This window comes from Aureobasidium pullulans (assembly GCF_000721785.1).
Source record: "Aureobasidium pullulans EXF-150 unplaced genomic scaffold scaffold_10, whole genome shotgun sequence".
Lineage (NCBI taxonomy): Eukaryota > Fungi > Ascomycota > Dothideomycetes > Dothideales > Saccotheciaceae > Aureobasidium > Aureobasidium pullulans.
The window spans coordinates 636,999-654,124 of NW_021941030.1; the positions used below are offsets into that span (position 1 = coordinate 636,999).

The following is a 17,126-nucleotide window of genomic DNA, read 5'->3' on the forward strand; positions in this document are numbered from 1 at the left end:
TGGCACCTTTTTCATCCTCTTTCCCAATCTCCGGAGCCGCGAAGCAGGGCAGAGCCGTCGCTTGAGAAGCCTCATCGGATAGACTTCTTCCGTCCGTTTACCTGATCCGACCATCTTGGCACAAAATGACGAAAATGACGAGACTTGTGATCATGACGATGATAAATGACTACCTATCTGCAGGTACGTTCAGGTATCAAATCCGATTGACCCGACATTTGAAGCTTTGTTTCACAAACCACACCATGTCCAACTTCCAGTCTTCATCCACCTTCACAAGCTCGAAATCGAACTTGCGGTACAATTGTGGGATCACCTTTGTCATCTCCAACATGCTAATGTTTTTGCCTAAACACGTACGGGCTCCGGCACCAAACTATCGAAAAATCAGATCTTGGCCAATTGATGAAGAAGCGTCAGACTTACAGCTAACATGTGTTGGTTCATGACGGAAGCTCTGTCCTTGTCTTCAAGCCATCTCTCCGGAATAAAGCTATGGGTATTTGCGCCGAATATGTCTTCGTCGAAGTGCGTTAACCATGGACTGGTGCCCACTTCAGTCTATGCCATGTCAGCTATATATTCTGATTTGGAAAGAGGAACACGTACACCCTCTGGAAAGTAACGTCCGCAAATGGTAGCACCGCCTGACGGCACAAGTCTACTAAGTATCTGGCCAGTGACAGGATGTATACGCAAAGCTTCTTTGATGACAGCCTGCAGGTATGGCATATCCTGAGCCTCCTTGAACGTGACGGGATCCGAGATGGTCTTCGACTCTTCATGTTCACGGATCTCTTGTCGCAACTTCCCGGCCTTTGCAGGATTTTTTGCCATATGATAAATCACTGTCGATAGGCTGATTGCTGTGGTGTCAGACCCAGCTGCGATATTTGCGCCCAGAGATGTCGCTACGTCCAAGTCGTTGATCTTTTCGCTCTTCCTGAGGCTGAGAAGTTTCGTCAGGAAGTCTTCGCGGTCGGTAGGAAAGCCTCCTTGCTTTCGTATCTCCACGCTGCCATCTATGAAATCTTGCACGGTGTCAAATGGGATTGGCTGCTTAGTGGTTCTTGCCATCCAAGCAAAGAATGGATGAAACTCTGGCAATAAACCGACGCGAGACCCGTAAGTCATTGAGGCATGAATTGCTTGAAGTATGCCATTGAAGTCGTATCCCCTTTCCATGAAGCCAAAGGAGCGGCCGACCTTGCATCATGTCAGCAACTTATATAACAGATCTGCCTTCCGGCTTGGAGACTTACTGATATCTCCCCAATAACATCAAAAGCATAGAACTGCATCCAGGCTGGGACCTCGAAAGTGGTACCTGCATCGGCAAACTCACACATCTTCTCGCACAAAACAGTGTTGCATCGATCGACAAATTGCTCGTATGACACCAGGGTTGACATCGAGTAAAGCGACGCAATTTTACGTCGCTTGAATGCATGTCGCTCGTTATCGCGTTCGGAAAATGTGTCTGCATCAACAGGGTTTGGGTTACCGAAAGCATGATAGAAGTCAGCTTTGACGAACTTCGAGCCGTGACGGTAGATCTGGTCTGCCTCTTTCGCGTCGCTGATGCTATAGCGGTTTGGTGCCAGTCGTACTATCGGGCCGTGTTGCTCATGCAATGCAATATGAGTCTTTTCGAAGCCACCTCTTCTGACAGCGTGGAGTTCCCAAAGACGGGTGAAGCGTGCAAAGAAAGGGCCGGGGACACTCTTCAATGGGGTGACTGAGTATCGCAGTAAAGATATCAAGACGTAGATGATGAACGAGTACAGAACCAAACTCAATTTGTTTGTCTCGGAAAACAAAGCGGTTAGAGCCATAGCTTCAGTTACTCAGGATGAGACTGGTAACTGTTGAAGATTTGTGGGCAGCTTGAACGGGACTGCCTCGAGTTATATACCCATGTCTAGCCCGACGGTGTGGTCATCAAGGTCAACGCTCGGGAACACTCGACTGATGATCGACACGGAAACTTCTCTCCATTTCTCATCGTGTGCTAGAAGGAAGTCTCGTCGTGTATGGGCCTGCAAAGATGCACGTTCTTTTTGGATCAAGGCCCTCTCCAGCGAGAGCTTATCGACCGGTCTGTCGGTCTAGCTGGATGGGTTGGAGGACATGTACACCTTTACAGCTCGAATTTCTACACATTCGAGGGCAAGAGTGCAAAGTGATAGAGTTCGATACACGGCGGTGTCAGAAGCGTCAACAGATCCGATGATCGAGGTGATGCAGGAGGTTGCGGAGGTGCCGTGCCGCTCCTCGGGGTCTCCACTGCCCCGCGTCCATGGGCTCGTTGTCAACGCATGGCTTTTGTTGCAAACCCACATCGCGCAACCTCAGCCGCTCCTTCCTCCACCAAAACCACAACCGTGTTCACCAAGACTCTGGTGAGCACTTGATGTCATCTCCATGCAGCAGCAGAATGAATTTACTTGCCAACACACAGGATGTGGTGCAAGCTTTGCGCGGCAAGATAACCTAAGCCGCCATCTGGAGAGCCATCTGGCCGATAGACCTTACAAATGTACCCTCTGCTTAGCGGCCTTCAGTAGGAAGTAAGTTGATAAGTCGCCGCATAGATGCTCTATGTTGACGTTCGGTCATAGGGATACTCTGATAAGACACAGCTCCGTCCATGGAGAGAAGGCCTATGAACTCAAAGAGCACCTGGCAAAGCAATCAACTCGAAGCTCACAAGCCTGCCAGGCATGTTCAAAAGCTAAACAACGATGTCAAGGCTCTTTTCCTTGCGAAAGGTGTCAGCAGAAGCAAATTCCTTGTTGCTTCAACCGTAATGGGAAAAGGAGTTTTGCAAATTACGCGTATGATCTTAACCACAGCGAACAATCTACATCGTCGGATTCTGGATCTCTGGAGACCAATGAGGCGAACATACCTCCAGAACCGGCTTTGTTTGGAGCTATCTCTGAGACTCTGCCTACTTTAGGAGCATTCAATAATATTGAGTTGCCTCCAGCTGATTCGCTTTTGTCCACGGCCTTTGGTGCAGCTCCTGAACAAGGAACAAATGGGTTCAATCATGTTGTGGACCCTAACTTTCACTACCAATGGGATCCGGCTTTAGACTTGACAGAGTCTCCGCTCTTCTGGACGAGTCACGGAGACGTCTTCGACAATAGTTCATGGAGTGGTACTGGACTAGCACCCACAACAAACGTACAGCGAACAGGTCTCAGTCTTGACTGTGGTAATGTGCAATCGACACAGATCTATGACGTGGTTCATTTCCCAACCCTATTGCCAGAAGACCATGACATTCTTCTAAGTGAGAATGTGCGCCATGTTCGGCGCATTAGTTACAGCGCTTATGAGGCAATCGAACGGTTCTCTCACAGTCAACAGGAGCAGCAGCAATCACTGTTTCCGCCCATTCAAGCTCTTCACACTTTTTGCGACCTCTACTTTGAACACATTGATCCTCTTTTTCCATTCGTCCATCCGAGCTTTATCGAGAAAGATGAGGCATACTGGATCTTGCTTCTTGCAGTGGCTAGCATAGGCGCAACTTGTTCAGCTATATCGGTTGCTGAAGAATATACTTCTAGCTTGCAAGAATTGCTAGAGCGAGCCATCCAAGAAAATGTACCTCAACATCCCGAGGATACGACACTCGAGTTCTTGCAGGCTCTACTTCTACGAGAGATCAATCGAACATTCAGCAATAGTAAAATCGGACCAACGAAGCTCAGATACGAAAGAAACCTTATGTTCACTCTACAAGCAGCATTGTCATCCAAACGGAGACGTCTGGATAGAACTCGGAAAGCGCAACCGGGAAGCTGGTATACCTCATTGGATGCTCAAGCTCATGTTCGACTCGACTGTTGTATACACCGTAAGTCTGAATGCCATACCTTGTTATTAGAGTCTGTCATGCGTATCGCTTTAGAGATGCACGAGCCTTTCCATATCAATGTCGTATCTGCAAGAGAGCTTATCGAGCAGCCTGTTTACTTGAGCGACTACATTGGTCCCTGGAACATCGTGTGAATTTTCAGCTTCGATGTCTTGGGCATATAAGATTCAGCGTGAGAACGGAGTGACAGGATGCAGCACACGCATAGGGTACAGAGATATCTTTGCAGCCAATCGCTAATATGTTGATATACTCAGGCTTGGAATGTTTACAGCTCTATCTTATCGGCCATGCATCAATCTCGCAGCACGGCGAGATCCCTCAGCGACCCTTGTCAGATCATCTCTGGAAGTGTCGAAGTCCAGATGAATGGTCATCCATACGTCAGACGTACCAAGACACCTCTGTTGGTTGCACGTTTGCAACGACTACGCAGGTGATGCTGTCTATAGCCGATGAACGGTCGATCAGATCCAAAATGGCATCATCCATGGTGTCAGCTTCACGGCTGAGTTTCAGCTTTGGTTCTCACATAGGGGATGCAGAGGATGTTGATGCTTTACCAAGCCCAGTCTCCCAGAATGAGACAGGCACCGCATTCGGCCCTTCTCTCCTCACTTCTAAACTGGATAGTCTCCTCTCGCCCACTGGTCGTCTTCTTTTTGAGCCTACCGTGACTGAATCCAGCAAAGCAATCTTGCATGTGATGGCTATCTTGAGAAGCGTCCGCCTGCGAAGTCTGCACCACTACCATGGATGGCAAGCCGATGAGCACGAGATCAAAGAAGCCGAGGATAGTATCAGGACCTGGATGCAACAGGATAAGGCGGTTCTGAGAACGTGTATCTGGCACGCTGCATCCACCTTTAGGATTCTCCGGAGCAAGGATCGACTGATCCTATACGGGCCTTTTCTTCTTCTGATATCTGTCTTGGTCATTCGAGCATATTGTATGCTTGCATCTGCCACAAGTCAACAAGACAGCCCCGACGAAGAGCGAACTCCAGAAAGAATCGATCAGCTCACCGAAAAGATCGCGATTCGAGAATGGATAGCTGGGGACAACTGTTCAATGCATCTTACTGGTGTGGGCATATTGTTAGGACCAAGAAGCAGCCTTCGATTGTTGACGGTGCTTCGCGACATGCTGCTGGCACATGAGAAGTATTCGCCAATCTGCAAGGCTCTTGCATTCAGTGTTGAGCGGGCTATGGCGGGGAAGCGACCTGTTTTCCGCGAGGATGCAGAATAGGCAGTCACCATCTACTTTCTGCATGCATCACACTTCCGATTCATAGACTCATAGACAAGCATAAAGTCAGCCGCGAACGTCAGCTGGAATGTCTGACTTCAATCAATTTGACTTGTCGAATCGGAGTGTGGCTGCGAGCAGGATTATAACAGCACAGGTATCAAAGAGTCCCGCCAGAACATGTCCAGCGAAACAACAAAGCACGCCAGTCACATCGACTGTCAACGGACAAGGCTGGAGCCAGGAAAATTGTATAGTGGCTCGAAATAGACAAGAGGTCTTATCAAACGCCCGCTCTGCTCCATAATAACGTCCATGCAAAAAGAACAATGCCCAACTTGGAGAAAATGCCCTGGCTCTAGTTCTGATGAAAGGGTGCATGTACACAAGTAGTGTACAAGCAAGAAGAGCAAAAATGGTGAATGTACACAAGTAGTGTATAAGGAAAGAAAAGAAACGATGATGAATGTACACAAGTAGTCGCGTCGTGATGGGCGTAACCTCGAAACAGGACGGTGGTCGCGGAAGAGATTGATCTACAGTAGCTTCTTAGCCAGCGGGTGGCGTAAGTTGTATATCAGTCAGAGGGACCAGTCCATGAGTCGAGCGGGAGGTGTGGTTCGATGGGTAGCGTTGTTATAGTGACCAAAATGCGTAGACCATCCAAGCACATGATGGCAGGACAATCGGGACTGCAGCCATCGAATCCAAGAACTGAGTCCCCTGTATGGTCAAGGCAGTAACAACTATGCCCAGAAGCAACAATGTGACGAAAAGGCAGACACGGATGTATCGTCGACTTATTGAGTGTTAGCCTGATCCACGGTGATCAAAAAGGAAGCGTACCTGTATCCAAGCTTCCTGTGAAAGTTGTATACCATTGCAGCGTATTGTGCAAAAGAGCTTGGCACCATGAGGAAAACACTATATTGTGTTGTCAGGTAAGCCTGGGATGCCAATATCATGGTCAAGAATAGGACCAGTACGTACCTAAGTGTGGGATACTGCTTCGTGTCAGATAGTACGATCATAGTAAGGATCGACAAGACTATGCTGAATGTAGCCAGCAATAACGCCTTTCCTCCTGTTATCTCTGATCCCGACCTAATCCAACTGGTGGCGACGGCGACGGCGAAGAGCAAATTGATCGCGAACAGTCCAATCACCATCCAGGAGTAGACCTGGGGCTGTTCTATGGCGACGCCGACATCAAGATGTCCGACCGGTGCCGCAAAGACAGGTCGGCATCCATGCGAGTAGAAGAACAAAGTAATCATACCCAAGCATGGTCGAATCTTAGGAAGAGCTGTAGTTTCTGGTTAGTACCTTGGGTTGCACGGTATTTGACCACGTACCAATCAGAAGCAAAGCCTTGTGGCGTCTTGACTCCGAGCATTCGTACATCTTGAGTGCAGCACCTTGTCCTTTGTTGCCGAGCCCATCGAGATTGAGCGAAGGCTTGGTGATATCATCCTGGCTAGTGGCTGTGCCCTGGCTGACTATGGCATCGAGATCCAGAACTCTCTTGAGAGATGTCTGGGCGTCAATTTGAGCAGCGAGGTCGGCGTCAGCGTTCTGTTCAATCTTTGAATAAGCCAAGATGCGGCCAAGATATGCCCTCGAAACAACGAGCAAGTATCTCAGGGAGAAACCATTGTATATTGTTGGCTTGGGGTCTCCAGCGGCAGAGAACTCCCCCTTGGGCTTCGAGTCAGTCGAATGGCACTCGGGGACTGCCGTTTGACCAGAAGCTGGTAGGTTGTTGTAACCGTCCAGGAGGTTCGTGTGATATCCGGCGATACGCCTCTGATGTGCATGACCTAGGCCGGCTGGTTGGCACATGCTGTATCACAGGCTGTAAATAGGGAGGGGTCTGAGCGGTTCGACTCGATTCTAGAGTGATTGTTGTCAAACTTGTGTCTTATCGATGTAAGCGTTTGGTTGTCCGCGAGCTCTCAAAGGGAACGAAGTGTATACAGATGACTGATGAGAAAGACGAATGGGGAGTGGAAGATAAACAGCGAGTGATCGGAACTTGTTCCTGCATCTTCACGCTCAATGGAGTCCCCCCGCTCTCACGTGCTGGTGAAAGGTACAAGCCTTTACTCGAGAGAAAAAAATCAGACCATTCCAACCCGGTTGTTGGTGCAAATGAGGCGCAGGCAGTGATGTCAACCGCATGAGTTCGATGGAGGGGATCGCCAGACTCTAGCCGTTCGGACAAGGGTACGTACTCTCTCACAACCTCAATACAGGGGCTAGACGTAAGCTGCATATGGAGGCGCACTTGTCAAAGCGAAGCGATTGGACGGATTCATGCGGACGAACCGCGGCTGGTTCTCTGCATGTCGAAGAACGATTGTGGCGTGTCGTAAAGGCTCAGGAAAGACGCTACAAGTCCAGCTGAAGTGCGTCTTTTTACGCTCTTCTTTTCGCTCTTCGCGCGTTGTCCGTGATTTCGAAGCCCAGATATCACTACCATCACTCTCTCGTTTAGACCAAAAAAGATCGAGCCGTCTGACCTCAAGCTCACTTACTTACATATTACGCGCCCATTTGCCCGCAAACTCGAGATCGACTTTCCATCTGCTGTACCAATCAGAGAGGTCTAGATTGAACCGCGTATTCCCATTGAAGGAGACCAGAGGAAAAGCATGGACAGATCACTCATGAACACCGGGGACGAGGGCACCCGAATGCTCAAGGAAGTCGTGATAGGTGAATATTGTACCTTCTTAGAAGCCGCGATTGTTCCTGAACAAGCATCGACTAATTCAATTGCTCAGACCCGCTCGAACAAGCTGCTACCAATGGCGGCACAATTCTGGATGTTCCTGTCGCAATTACACAAACCACAGAAAGAACCAGTCTCGATAACCTGATGCAGAAGATACAGACTGAGCCCCAAGTCATGGATCGCTGCCCATCAACTCGCTGTTCAGAGGTTCGAGAGTGCAGAGACAGCGGTCCGAGGATATCAGCAAAGGACCGACAACGAGGTTGGTTGATGTCGTCTGAACACACGCGGTCGGGGAATGCTTCAAATAACCACTGTGTGATCTCGATCTCAGGCCCGCCAGACGTAGGGGAAAGGCGTTTCTCCCGGAACATGCTAAGCGAATGGACTCATTCTGGCACTACCAATAAAGTCAGCAACGCGGTGATCGAGCAATCGTCGTTTCATAGAAACGAATCCTTGGTCGATCTGAAGCAGGCCTATACCACCTACAACGACCGGGTGCTTAGAACATCTGGCAACGCGAGGAAGGAGAGAAAGCATTTTCTCCGAGACTTAACAACATTCATGCTAGTCACTCCAATCTCAGTGGTCGTTATATCTTCCTGGAATGACTTGAACAACGATGCTCGCAACAGACCAACGCATTCAGCAAGCAACCTAGATGCCACAAGGAGCGTATGTCTCGCTCTTTCCGCGAATTGACCGCAACTGACACATTGTATAAGCCTTTCTCTATAATGACAGAACCAGGAATCGCCGAGTTCATGCTAGCGTTGGTTGCATACTCGATCTCAACAGTGGTATACGCGCAGAGGCATCACGGTAACCACTGGCAGGGCTGCGTATTATCTACAATGCTCATCGGCAGTATTATCACAGGAATTGGTTTAGGGTACGACTTACAGACCACGGTTCTTGATATAGCATCATGGGTTGCTATTGCTGTCCTAATTCTGAGCACTGCTGCCCAGCAGGCCTTCTACTTGTTTGATCGGAGTCGTCGACAATATTGGTCCAATAGGCAGAGCTTTGGGGATAGAAAGGCTGAGCGAGTGTGAGATTGTATCAGAGCAATGAGTGCCGAATTGGACATCATTCCTGAATCGCTCGCTCTCGGAGTGCGTGGTTCATGCAGCTGTTGTGCTGTGGAATACTTGCTGGGTTGTGTGGAGTTCTTGCGGAGTCATCGCCCTTTCTGTGCTATGGGCTAGAGCTTTTAGTCAGCCTTACCTCCTCTAACCATAGTCAACCTTCTGCTTTCAGAAAGAGCAAGCGTCTCGTTGGATAGTGCCACGTTTATTTTCATGTGCGTAACATGTGTCGCAAGTTGTGTCACACCTCCAGCATGACCTCATTAGCTGCGCCTCAACATATGGTCGGTGACTTCGGGCTTCATGGCATTGTAAGTTACCTAAAAGTTCCTTGAAATTTGAACACTGAACAAGTAATCAGACTGTTCCCATTTTTGTAGACCGAGGAAAGGCCCAAGAAGTTGGGGCAGAATGCGAGCGAGGGAGAGCAAGCACGAAGTCCAAAGGCTCGGCAGCTCTGATGACGTGACGTGCCTTCCCGCCGCCTCTACCGGCCACTCCATCTCTGTTCCACCAACAACGTTGAAATCACAATAAACCATGACCCAAAAGCCCATTTTGATTTCTGGCGCCGGCCTCGCCTCGTTGTTGCTTGCTCGCTCTCTGTTGCGCTACAAAATCCCATTCCGTGTATTCGAACGCGATGCATCACTCTCTTCACGAGGCCAAGGATACCGGCTTCGGCTCTCCTCGGAAGGCCTGGACGCCATCGAATCGGCTTTGGAACCAGCAGCATGGCAGAAATTCTACGATAGATGTGGAAAGACAGGTGGTGGTGGCATGAAGACTATTGACGCAACTACTGGTGAAGCCATTGAACAGCCTCCGGCTGCACCTGCTGGAAACAGTAGCAGTGGTGAAAGTGGCGGCAGTGATAACAAAGAGAGCTTGAGTTCGCGAGAGGGAAAGGTTGTGGGTATTGCAAGAGGAGACATGCGAAGTCTGTTCATGGAGGGCTGTGAACAGTTCGTTCAATTCAACAAGCACGTCAAGGGCTATGAATTAACGACCGAGGGTGTTCGAGCTATCTTCAGCGACGGCACGAAATCAGAAGAGGGTTCTATGCTCATCGGAGGCGAGGGCATAAATTCCTATGTCGCCAAACAGCTGTCTAATGGCAAGCTGAAAGTTTACGACACTGGAGCTCGTGGTATCCATGGACAAGCACCCACAACTGCATTCAAAGGTCTCGGCGAAGGTGTCTTCCGCATTGTAGACAACAGTCGACCTAATGGCTCATTTGCCGTCATCACCAACGTCCGTGCTGGCGATATGGATGACCCTAATACTCAATTCGGATGGACGATGGTCGGAGAACCTGGTGTTATCAAGGCACCAAATGACGACTACACCATTGTCGGCGAAACCGCATCCAACATTGCAAGAGAGCTCACAAAGAACTGGCATCATTCTCTGAAACCTCTGTTTACCGAATCTACCACATCCGAGGGTGCGTTTTGGAAAATCACCATTTCGACCCCTTCAGGTGTACCGGTATGGCCAAATCAACCCCGCGTCACTGTTATAGGTGATGCAGCGCACTCAATGACTCCTGCTGGCGGTTTGGGCGCCAACACAGCCGTACGTGACTCGGCCCTGCTGGGTAGACTGCTGAAGGGTGGGTACTACGAAGGTGCAACAGCGGACTACGAGAAGGAGATGAGAGTCTATGGCAGTGAGGCTGTAGGAAAGAGCTACGGCATGGCTTCAAAGATGTTCAAGATCCACATCGACGAAGACAACTCAACAACGATGGATGGCGAAGTCAGAGATAACAGAAGTTCATCATAGAGTGAAGGCTCAGGGAATATATCTTTTTTTCTCCTTTTTTTCTCCTCTCTTCAGTCTCTTTCGGTCATCTATCGACTCCCCGTATACAGAAATTTGTCACGCGCATGCTGCAGAAATGCACAATGTTTTTGAGATCAGTGCAGCCCTCCACTGAGAGTGTGAAAGTCAGCACTTCCTAGTGGAGTGATGCACCGTCTGAAAAGCATTGTGCATTCTAACAAAACCGGACAAATCAAATCGCCGGAGAAGACCGCTGCTGGCAAGAATGGATGTTCGGACGTAGAGGATAGCAGACGATGATGACACTGCCGACGTTTCACCAGTGACCAAGAACAACAAGGCCATGGAGGACCGACATTCAGACACAGACTACAACTCTCACTGGACGCATCTCTGTTTCCAAAAAGCATCTTGCCGTTTTACCGCTCTGTTAGAGGGGCTGACTGTTCATGGAGAGTGCTGACTAGACCAAAACTTAACCTTGTTTTAGGGGCTCTTCTCGACTCTCTCTCTCTCTCTCTCTCTCTAGACACCTACTTGACCTTGAAAATCGTCTTGACGTTTCACCGCTGTATAAGGGGGGCGGAAGAAAAAATACAAAAACACTCTTTTGAACAGCACTTTTGGCGGTGATACAACCCGAAGGCTTGCTAGCCATTCCTACGTTTCGGGGCTTGCGGTACTTAATTGAGGCAGTCGAAGTATTCTCAAAATGTAAATTACCGCTTGTGTGGTCAAGTAAAAAGTGCAATGGTACGGCGAGAGGGGAAACGAAACGGCGATTCATTTCCAGGCTTGGGGGGATGAGGGGAAGGAGGTCCAAGTCAGAAGGACAATCATAAAGATCGGAGGAGCTCATGCCTCGGAAAGTAACTCAATCAACACTGTAGCTCTTTAAGAAAATATCGACGCCACTGCGTCAGGATTGTACCGGATGGAGAGTCTGTTTCTGCCATTCTCTTGCGACTACAACTGAGCGAAGGGAAGTTTTTTTTTAAAGCCTTTGTGGAGTAGACGAACAACATAATATACATGCACTAAAAGCAAAAATATTCTCTGATTTGGCAGTCCCAGATATAGCCCCCCTTGTTCATCTACGAAGTAAGATATGCGCCCCGATATAGATCATTACACCAACACCACACATCCCTGAGATGACTCCAAAGCCTAGCAAGTATTTTGGGGAATCGTCGCTGGGAAACAAGAACGACCCATAGATCGAAGCAAGGTTACCAAGAGCGTTAACAAGTGCTAGAGCAACACCCTTAGTCTCTTGCTCCATATCGCCGAAAGCGCTGCTAGCATAAGATAGACCAAGAGCGTTCGCCGCCCATAATCCACTAGCCATGAAGATGAGAAGAACGTAGCGAGCGGTGAAGTTGTACACCACGCAGACAATAATGCTACAGACAGTGGAGAGGGTTAGCCATCCAGCGATAGCTAGGCCACGATATTGGTGCAATCTGTCGAAGATGATGCCGGAAGCGACGACGGCGACGAAAGAGACGGCGTAGATAGGAATGACCATGTACTGAGCCATGGTACTTTCGTATCCGAGACCCTGGACAAGGGTAGGGTAGAAGTAGCTCAATGTGGACGATCCGACAATGACCATGTAGCCAAACACCATGATCCAGGTACGCCAGTCCGAGACAGCTTTGACGAGAGCTTTGACGCTGGAAATTCTTGGGGTATCGCCCTCAGTGGTTGAGACATTGTCCAATACTAATCTCTTGATCGCCAACAATTGTTCGCGTTCAGTGAACTTTCTTCTGCACGGTTGAGCGGGGAAGTCGAGTAGGAGGAAGTGCGAGCAAATGGCCCAACCGATTGTTGCGGCACCTTCGACAATGAACAGCCACCTGCTTAGATTAGTGATACTCTATTTGTGTTCGTCAATCAACGTAGCTTACCTCCATCCTTCTAGACCGTGTGTGCCATCAAGGTTGCTAGTGATACTGCCAGCGAGTAGACCACCGAAGGCTCCAGATAGAACCGCACCCGAAATGTACACAGCGAAGCGTTTAGATTGTTCTTCTCTCTTGTACCACGAAGAGATAATGAGCAGGATTCCAGGGGCAAAACCGGCTTCCAGAACACCGACAACAAATCTCAACGCTACGAGGTGCTTGTAGTCATGAATGACCGCCATACAGCAAGTAACGACACCCCAGAGCAGCATGATTGTAGGCAAGAAAGTTGAAGGTTTTGTCTTAGATAAGATGAGGTTGCTCGGTACCTCGAAGAAGACGTAGCTGATAAAGAACACAACGAGTGCCATCGAGTATTGGCTGCTGCTAAGGCCAAGATCCTCGTTCATACCCGCAATCTTCGCGTTTCCGATGTTTGTTCGGTCCATGTAACTAAGCAGGTACATCAAGAAGATTGTAGGGAGAAGCCAACAATCTATCTTCCTGACGAGCTTCTTTTCCTCATCTGGATCGAAATCAAAGTCCGGATTTTCGTGGACATCTTCGACGTGGTCGGGTTTCTCGAATTTTGTATCCTTGAAATCCATAGTATAGGGACGACAGTGACGCTTGAATCGCCTGAATAGTCTTCTTCAGAGATGCGTGTCGATTTCAGAAAGTTGATGATTGGAAGTCGACGACGAGGGGACAAGGATACGGAATGGTTCTTCGAGTGGGAAATTTCTGGGATGGCAAGGACATATAAATGCATACACTGGTGGATGAAGAACCACGAGTACGTCCTGCAAAGCATAGTGTCAACTCCTCATGACTCAGAAGCAGCCATCAGTTTCACCCCATGGGGTGATCGGATGAGCCATAAGCGGGGTCTTCTTGGGGTGAATGCCTATTCAAAGCTCGAGACGAGATCATTGAGGCGTCTTGTGACGATGGGTCCGAAGGAGTCCGAAGGATAGCTGTGGGGACAAGAGTGCTTCGGAAGATGACTTAATCAGTACTGCAGCTCGCCAAGAATATATCGACTCCACTGGATCGAAACATGGAGCGAAGTTATTGCCTACATGGAGCGAAGTTATTGCCTGGTGATGCTATTGTTCGGGCCGTCCTTCATCCTTGTAATTGCTTGTCGATCTTCTTAAGTGCTCGGTATGAAGTCCGTTTGATGCAGGTCCGCAGCGGTCGTTCCCATTTTGGCAGTCGCCGTTGATGCAGTTTCCGAGAGCTCGTTACGAACAGCGACGATCTGCGGGGTAGTCTCGAGACGAGCATGACACGCGAGATCGCTAATCTCGCGCGCTCTCTCCCGGATGCCGGCCGTGGTTACTGTGTCTGGTTCCGGCGAGAACTACGAATGTGTTGTACTGTTAGGATGTGTCATCTTATTATGAAAGATAGAGGTCCTTAAGACTTGCCTCTTTGCTCCTCACCTTGTGAGTCGTCATCTCGTTCAACGACGCAATGCCCTCAAGTAACTTGCAAAACAACAAGACCGTTAGTATCCTCAGAGACGCTGAGCGTGGAGGATATGGAGTGCTTGCAGCTATCGTGTAATTGATCCCTATCTGTTCGTTAGATGTGTTTGACTGACTCACTCTTGCGATAGCTATACTGTTGAGCACATCGTCGCCAAGGTACGCGCTGCAGAGCGCAAACGATCACCTTTGATCATTCAGGTGTTCCCGTGGGCTATCACAGCCAGCGATGGACTGCTCATACGCGCTGCTGCGGATGCTGCCAGTCGAGCCAGTGTGCCTATAGCTATCCACCTCGATCACGCTCAGGACGAGGAGCTGATACGTCATGCCGCCGATACACTACCCTTCGATTCGATTATGGTCGACATGTCACACTACGAAAAGGCAGAGAACCTCTCCAAGACAGCCGCATTAGTTGAATACTGCCATGTTAGGGGTATCGCTACTGAAGCCGAACCGGGTCGAATCGAAGGTGGCGAAGATGGTGTTGCAGATACAGAAGACCTGGAAAGCATGTTGACAACTCCGGAAGAAGTAGAAGAGTTTATCCAGACAGGCGTCGACTTTCTTGCTCCTGCATTTGGCAATGTGCACGGCGAATACGGCGCGAGAGGACCACAGCTGGACTTTGAACGCTTACAAAGTATTCGAGGGTTTGCCAATGAGAGAGATGTGAGGGTTGTGCTACACGGCACGAATGGATTCACGAAAGACCTGATGCGACAATGCATCGCCGCTGGTGTGTCCAAGATCAACGTCAACAAATTGACACTGGAGAGCTTCCAAAAACACCTGGAATCGAACGCATCGAAGCTGTCGCTTACAAAGTTGCTTGAGGAAGGTATGACTGAGGTACAGCAAGCCACCGAGGAACAAATGGATATCTGCATGTCGTCAGGGAAAGCATAGATGATAAGAGTTGATGGTCGCCTTTTTGGCAGCAAAAGTCTACAAGGATCGGTTAAACACCGGCATTGTAATCACCATAAAGTATCGTCGAAACGAAGGTCATCTTCCTCAGCACAGCAATCGTCTCCGACATCGTCCATAGATTGGAAATTCATCGTGAATTATCACAGAGTGTGTTCCGCGGCTCTCGGCTTTGCAGGTCATCATGTGGCGGGAGGCAGTGACATTTGTCAAGGTTCGCTATCCCCGGAAGCGTTGACCGTTATGGCTTTGAATGAGGCTCTATGAGGCCGTCTGCCGCCATCAGAAGGCATTCCTACGACAAATGACCAACGTATCAGCGTTCGGACAGTGGAGTGTCGTCGAAACACCGCGTGCCCTATGTCTACGCATCACAACTCATGTGCGTGACAGCGAGTCGCGACCCCCAGCTGCACAAGAGAGGCTTGATCGTTCTTGCCTCGGAGAATTTTGGGGATCTCTCCATATGGCGCAGCATATCACCGGAAACAACACTGAGCTTTGAATATTTTAGCTCTCAAGCCAAACCTTTATACGCCCCACATGAGAGCTTAATCGCACATGCCCTAGTATACTTCACTCAAATATAGCAAAGGCACAGTACAATTGCTGCTCTATTCTGATGCCTTGAAGCACCAGAGTGACTGCACAGGTCAGTATGCCCGTCGATGTACTGTTGGTTCCTGAATCCTGAGCATGGCACTATTCATGGCTCGACAAATACTCCCATCGATGGAAGTGCTCCACGGAGGCGGCACGACAAGGAACCTCACCTGCAGTGTTTACCGTCTCTGAAGCCTACCTAGTGCAATTCGCTCGGCGGTGACAACAAGACCGCTAAGGAATTGTAAGACAATATGTGGCTATGCTGGATTAACCCGGCTCCGCTGGCCCCGAGAGCTATAAGTAAGAGATGGTTGACCATATGTTCTTTCTAAAAACTGCAAGTATCAATCATCATGAAGCTCACTCTCACCATCATAACTGCTCTGGCGTCCGCCTCGCAAGTCTTGGCTGTACCAGCAACAAAAAAGGCCACTGCAGAAAAGTGCTACCCTCTTGATACCACTTTCCAACTCAACGTTCCTCATGGCTCGACCGAACTACCTCTGATCAACTATGGCGGCTACATGTGGAAGATTCCTAAGGCTGCTGTGAGAGGAACACTGGTCTCATTCTTCGGCAACTTTCAGAACAACCAGACCACTTCTTCTCAAATCACTACCGTCTCCAATTCTACCACTGTCGAGGGTGGAGACTCCTCGAGCAGCGCCACTGGATTTGCAAATGGAACGACAATCGTCACGACCACATTCTCAAGCGGCAATGCATCCAGGTAAGAAGCTTATACCTCAATAGAAAGGGCATGACTGACCCATCACAGTGCCGCTGTCGGTGCACAAGATACTTCAAGCAGCACTTCGACTTCATCTTCTGGCAACGGAAACTCGACTGCTATCGCCAATGCAGTAGGCCAAGTCACCATCCTGACAAACGCCACAGTAGCAGACGCCTCGAATGCCCAATCAGTACAAAACGAAAGGGAAGCGGCAGCAGCAACCTCTTGTGCCGCCGATAATGACGGTGCATCTGCCTCCGCCGACGAAATCACCACTGTCACATTCACAACCGCCAACGGCACCAAGATCGACAGTGTAGCTTATGCAGCCTGTTCAGCAGGTGTAGTAGCACCTTCGACAGCAGGTAGTGGAAGTAGTTCTTCTGGCAGTCAGGCAAGCGTTAGCCAGGTATCTGCAAGCGTTACCTGCGATGGAACGACTACTACTGTTGTGGATGACGAGACTTCTTATGCTATTACGGTCAAGGGCAGCTTCTGCCAGCAGTCTGGATTCTCAGGAGCTATTGTTGGACAGAGGGTTGCTCATGCTGAGGCTGAATGTTAGAATGAGTAATCATTTTGAGTAAAGGGACATGAATAGCAAAATTTACAACGACAATAAGGGCCAGTGCGATTGACTGTGCATGCTTCGAGCAAACGCTGGATCTCTGCGGCCGGATACGAT

General features: G+C 49.3%; 7 protein-coding genes across 7 annotated transcripts; 4 read left to right on the forward strand and 3 right to left on the reverse strand.

Moving 5' to 3' along the window:
* Positions 1–177: 177 nt before the first annotated feature.
* Positions 178–2,166, reverse strand: M438DRAFT_319815 (cytochrome protein). The gene is made up of 4 exons (XM_029902853.1): positions 1,263–2,166; positions 610–1,206; positions 427–561; positions 178–376 (listed from the first exon to the last, which is right to left on the reverse strand). The coding sequence occupies exons 1-4, from the start codon at positions 1,833–1,835 to the stop codon at positions 197–199; spliced, it is 1,485 nt and encodes a 494-aa protein (XP_029760162.1). The 5' UTR covers positions 1,836–2,166; the 3' UTR covers positions 178–196.
* Positions 2,167–2,391: 225 nt separating this feature from the next.
* Positions 2,392–5,195, forward strand: M438DRAFT_26485 (uncharacterized protein). The gene is made up of 3 exons (XM_029899973.1): positions 2,392–2,570; positions 2,622–3,871; positions 4,150–5,195. The coding sequence occupies exons 1-3, from the start codon at positions 2,425–2,427 to the stop codon at positions 5,142–5,144; spliced, it is 2,391 nt and encodes a 796-aa protein (XP_029760163.1). The 5' UTR covers positions 2,392–2,424; the 3' UTR covers positions 5,145–5,195.
* Positions 5,196–5,652: 457 nt separating this feature from the next.
* Positions 5,653–6,296, reverse strand: M438DRAFT_26492 (uncharacterized protein). The gene is made up of 3 exons (XM_029899978.1): positions 6,135–6,296; positions 5,991–6,068; positions 5,653–5,943 (listed from the first exon to the last, which is right to left on the reverse strand). Exons 1-3 carry the CDS (start codon positions 6,173–6,175, stop codon positions 5,781–5,783), a joined length of 282 nt encoding a protein of 93 aa, XP_029760164.1. The 5' UTR covers positions 6,176–6,296; the 3' UTR covers positions 5,653–5,780.
* Positions 6,297–9,495: 3,199 nt separating this feature from the next.
* On the forward strand, positions 9,496–10,775 carry M438DRAFT_346067 (FAD/NAD(P)-binding domain-containing protein). The gene has a single exon (XM_029905586.1). The coding sequence runs from the start codon at positions 9,516–9,518 to the stop codon at positions 10,764–10,766; it is 1,251 nt and encodes a 416-aa protein (XP_029760165.1). The 5' UTR covers positions 9,496–9,515; the 3' UTR covers positions 10,767–10,775.
* A 1,081-nt stretch (positions 10,776–11,856) lies between these two features.
* On the reverse strand, positions 11,857–13,284 carry M438DRAFT_374952 (MFS general substrate transporter; the record flags this gene model as incomplete). The annotated part of the gene is made up of 2 exons (XM_029908536.1): positions 11,857–12,628; positions 12,680–13,284. 2 exons carry the CDS (start codon positions 13,282–13,284, stop codon positions 11,857–11,859), a joined length of 1,377 nt encoding a protein of 458 aa, XP_029760166.1.
* Positions 13,285–14,155: 871 nt separating this feature from the next.
* Positions 14,156–15,081, forward strand: M438DRAFT_397524 (aldolase; the record flags this gene model as incomplete). The annotated part of the gene is made up of 2 exons (XM_029909312.1): positions 14,156–14,244; positions 14,301–15,081. 2 exons carry the CDS (start codon positions 14,156–14,158, stop codon positions 15,079–15,081), a joined length of 870 nt encoding a protein of 289 aa, XP_029760167.1.
* A 980-nt stretch (positions 15,082–16,061) lies between these two features.
* Positions 16,062–17,117, forward strand: M438DRAFT_365799 (uncharacterized protein; the record flags this gene model as incomplete). The annotated part of the gene is made up of 2 exons (XM_029907823.1): positions 16,062–16,438; positions 16,487–17,117. The coding sequence occupies 2 exons, from the start codon at positions 16,062–16,064 to the stop codon at positions 17,004–17,006; spliced, it is 897 nt and encodes a 298-aa protein (XP_029760168.1). The 3' UTR covers positions 17,007–17,117.
* Between the last annotated feature and the right edge of the window lie 9 nt (positions 17,118–17,126).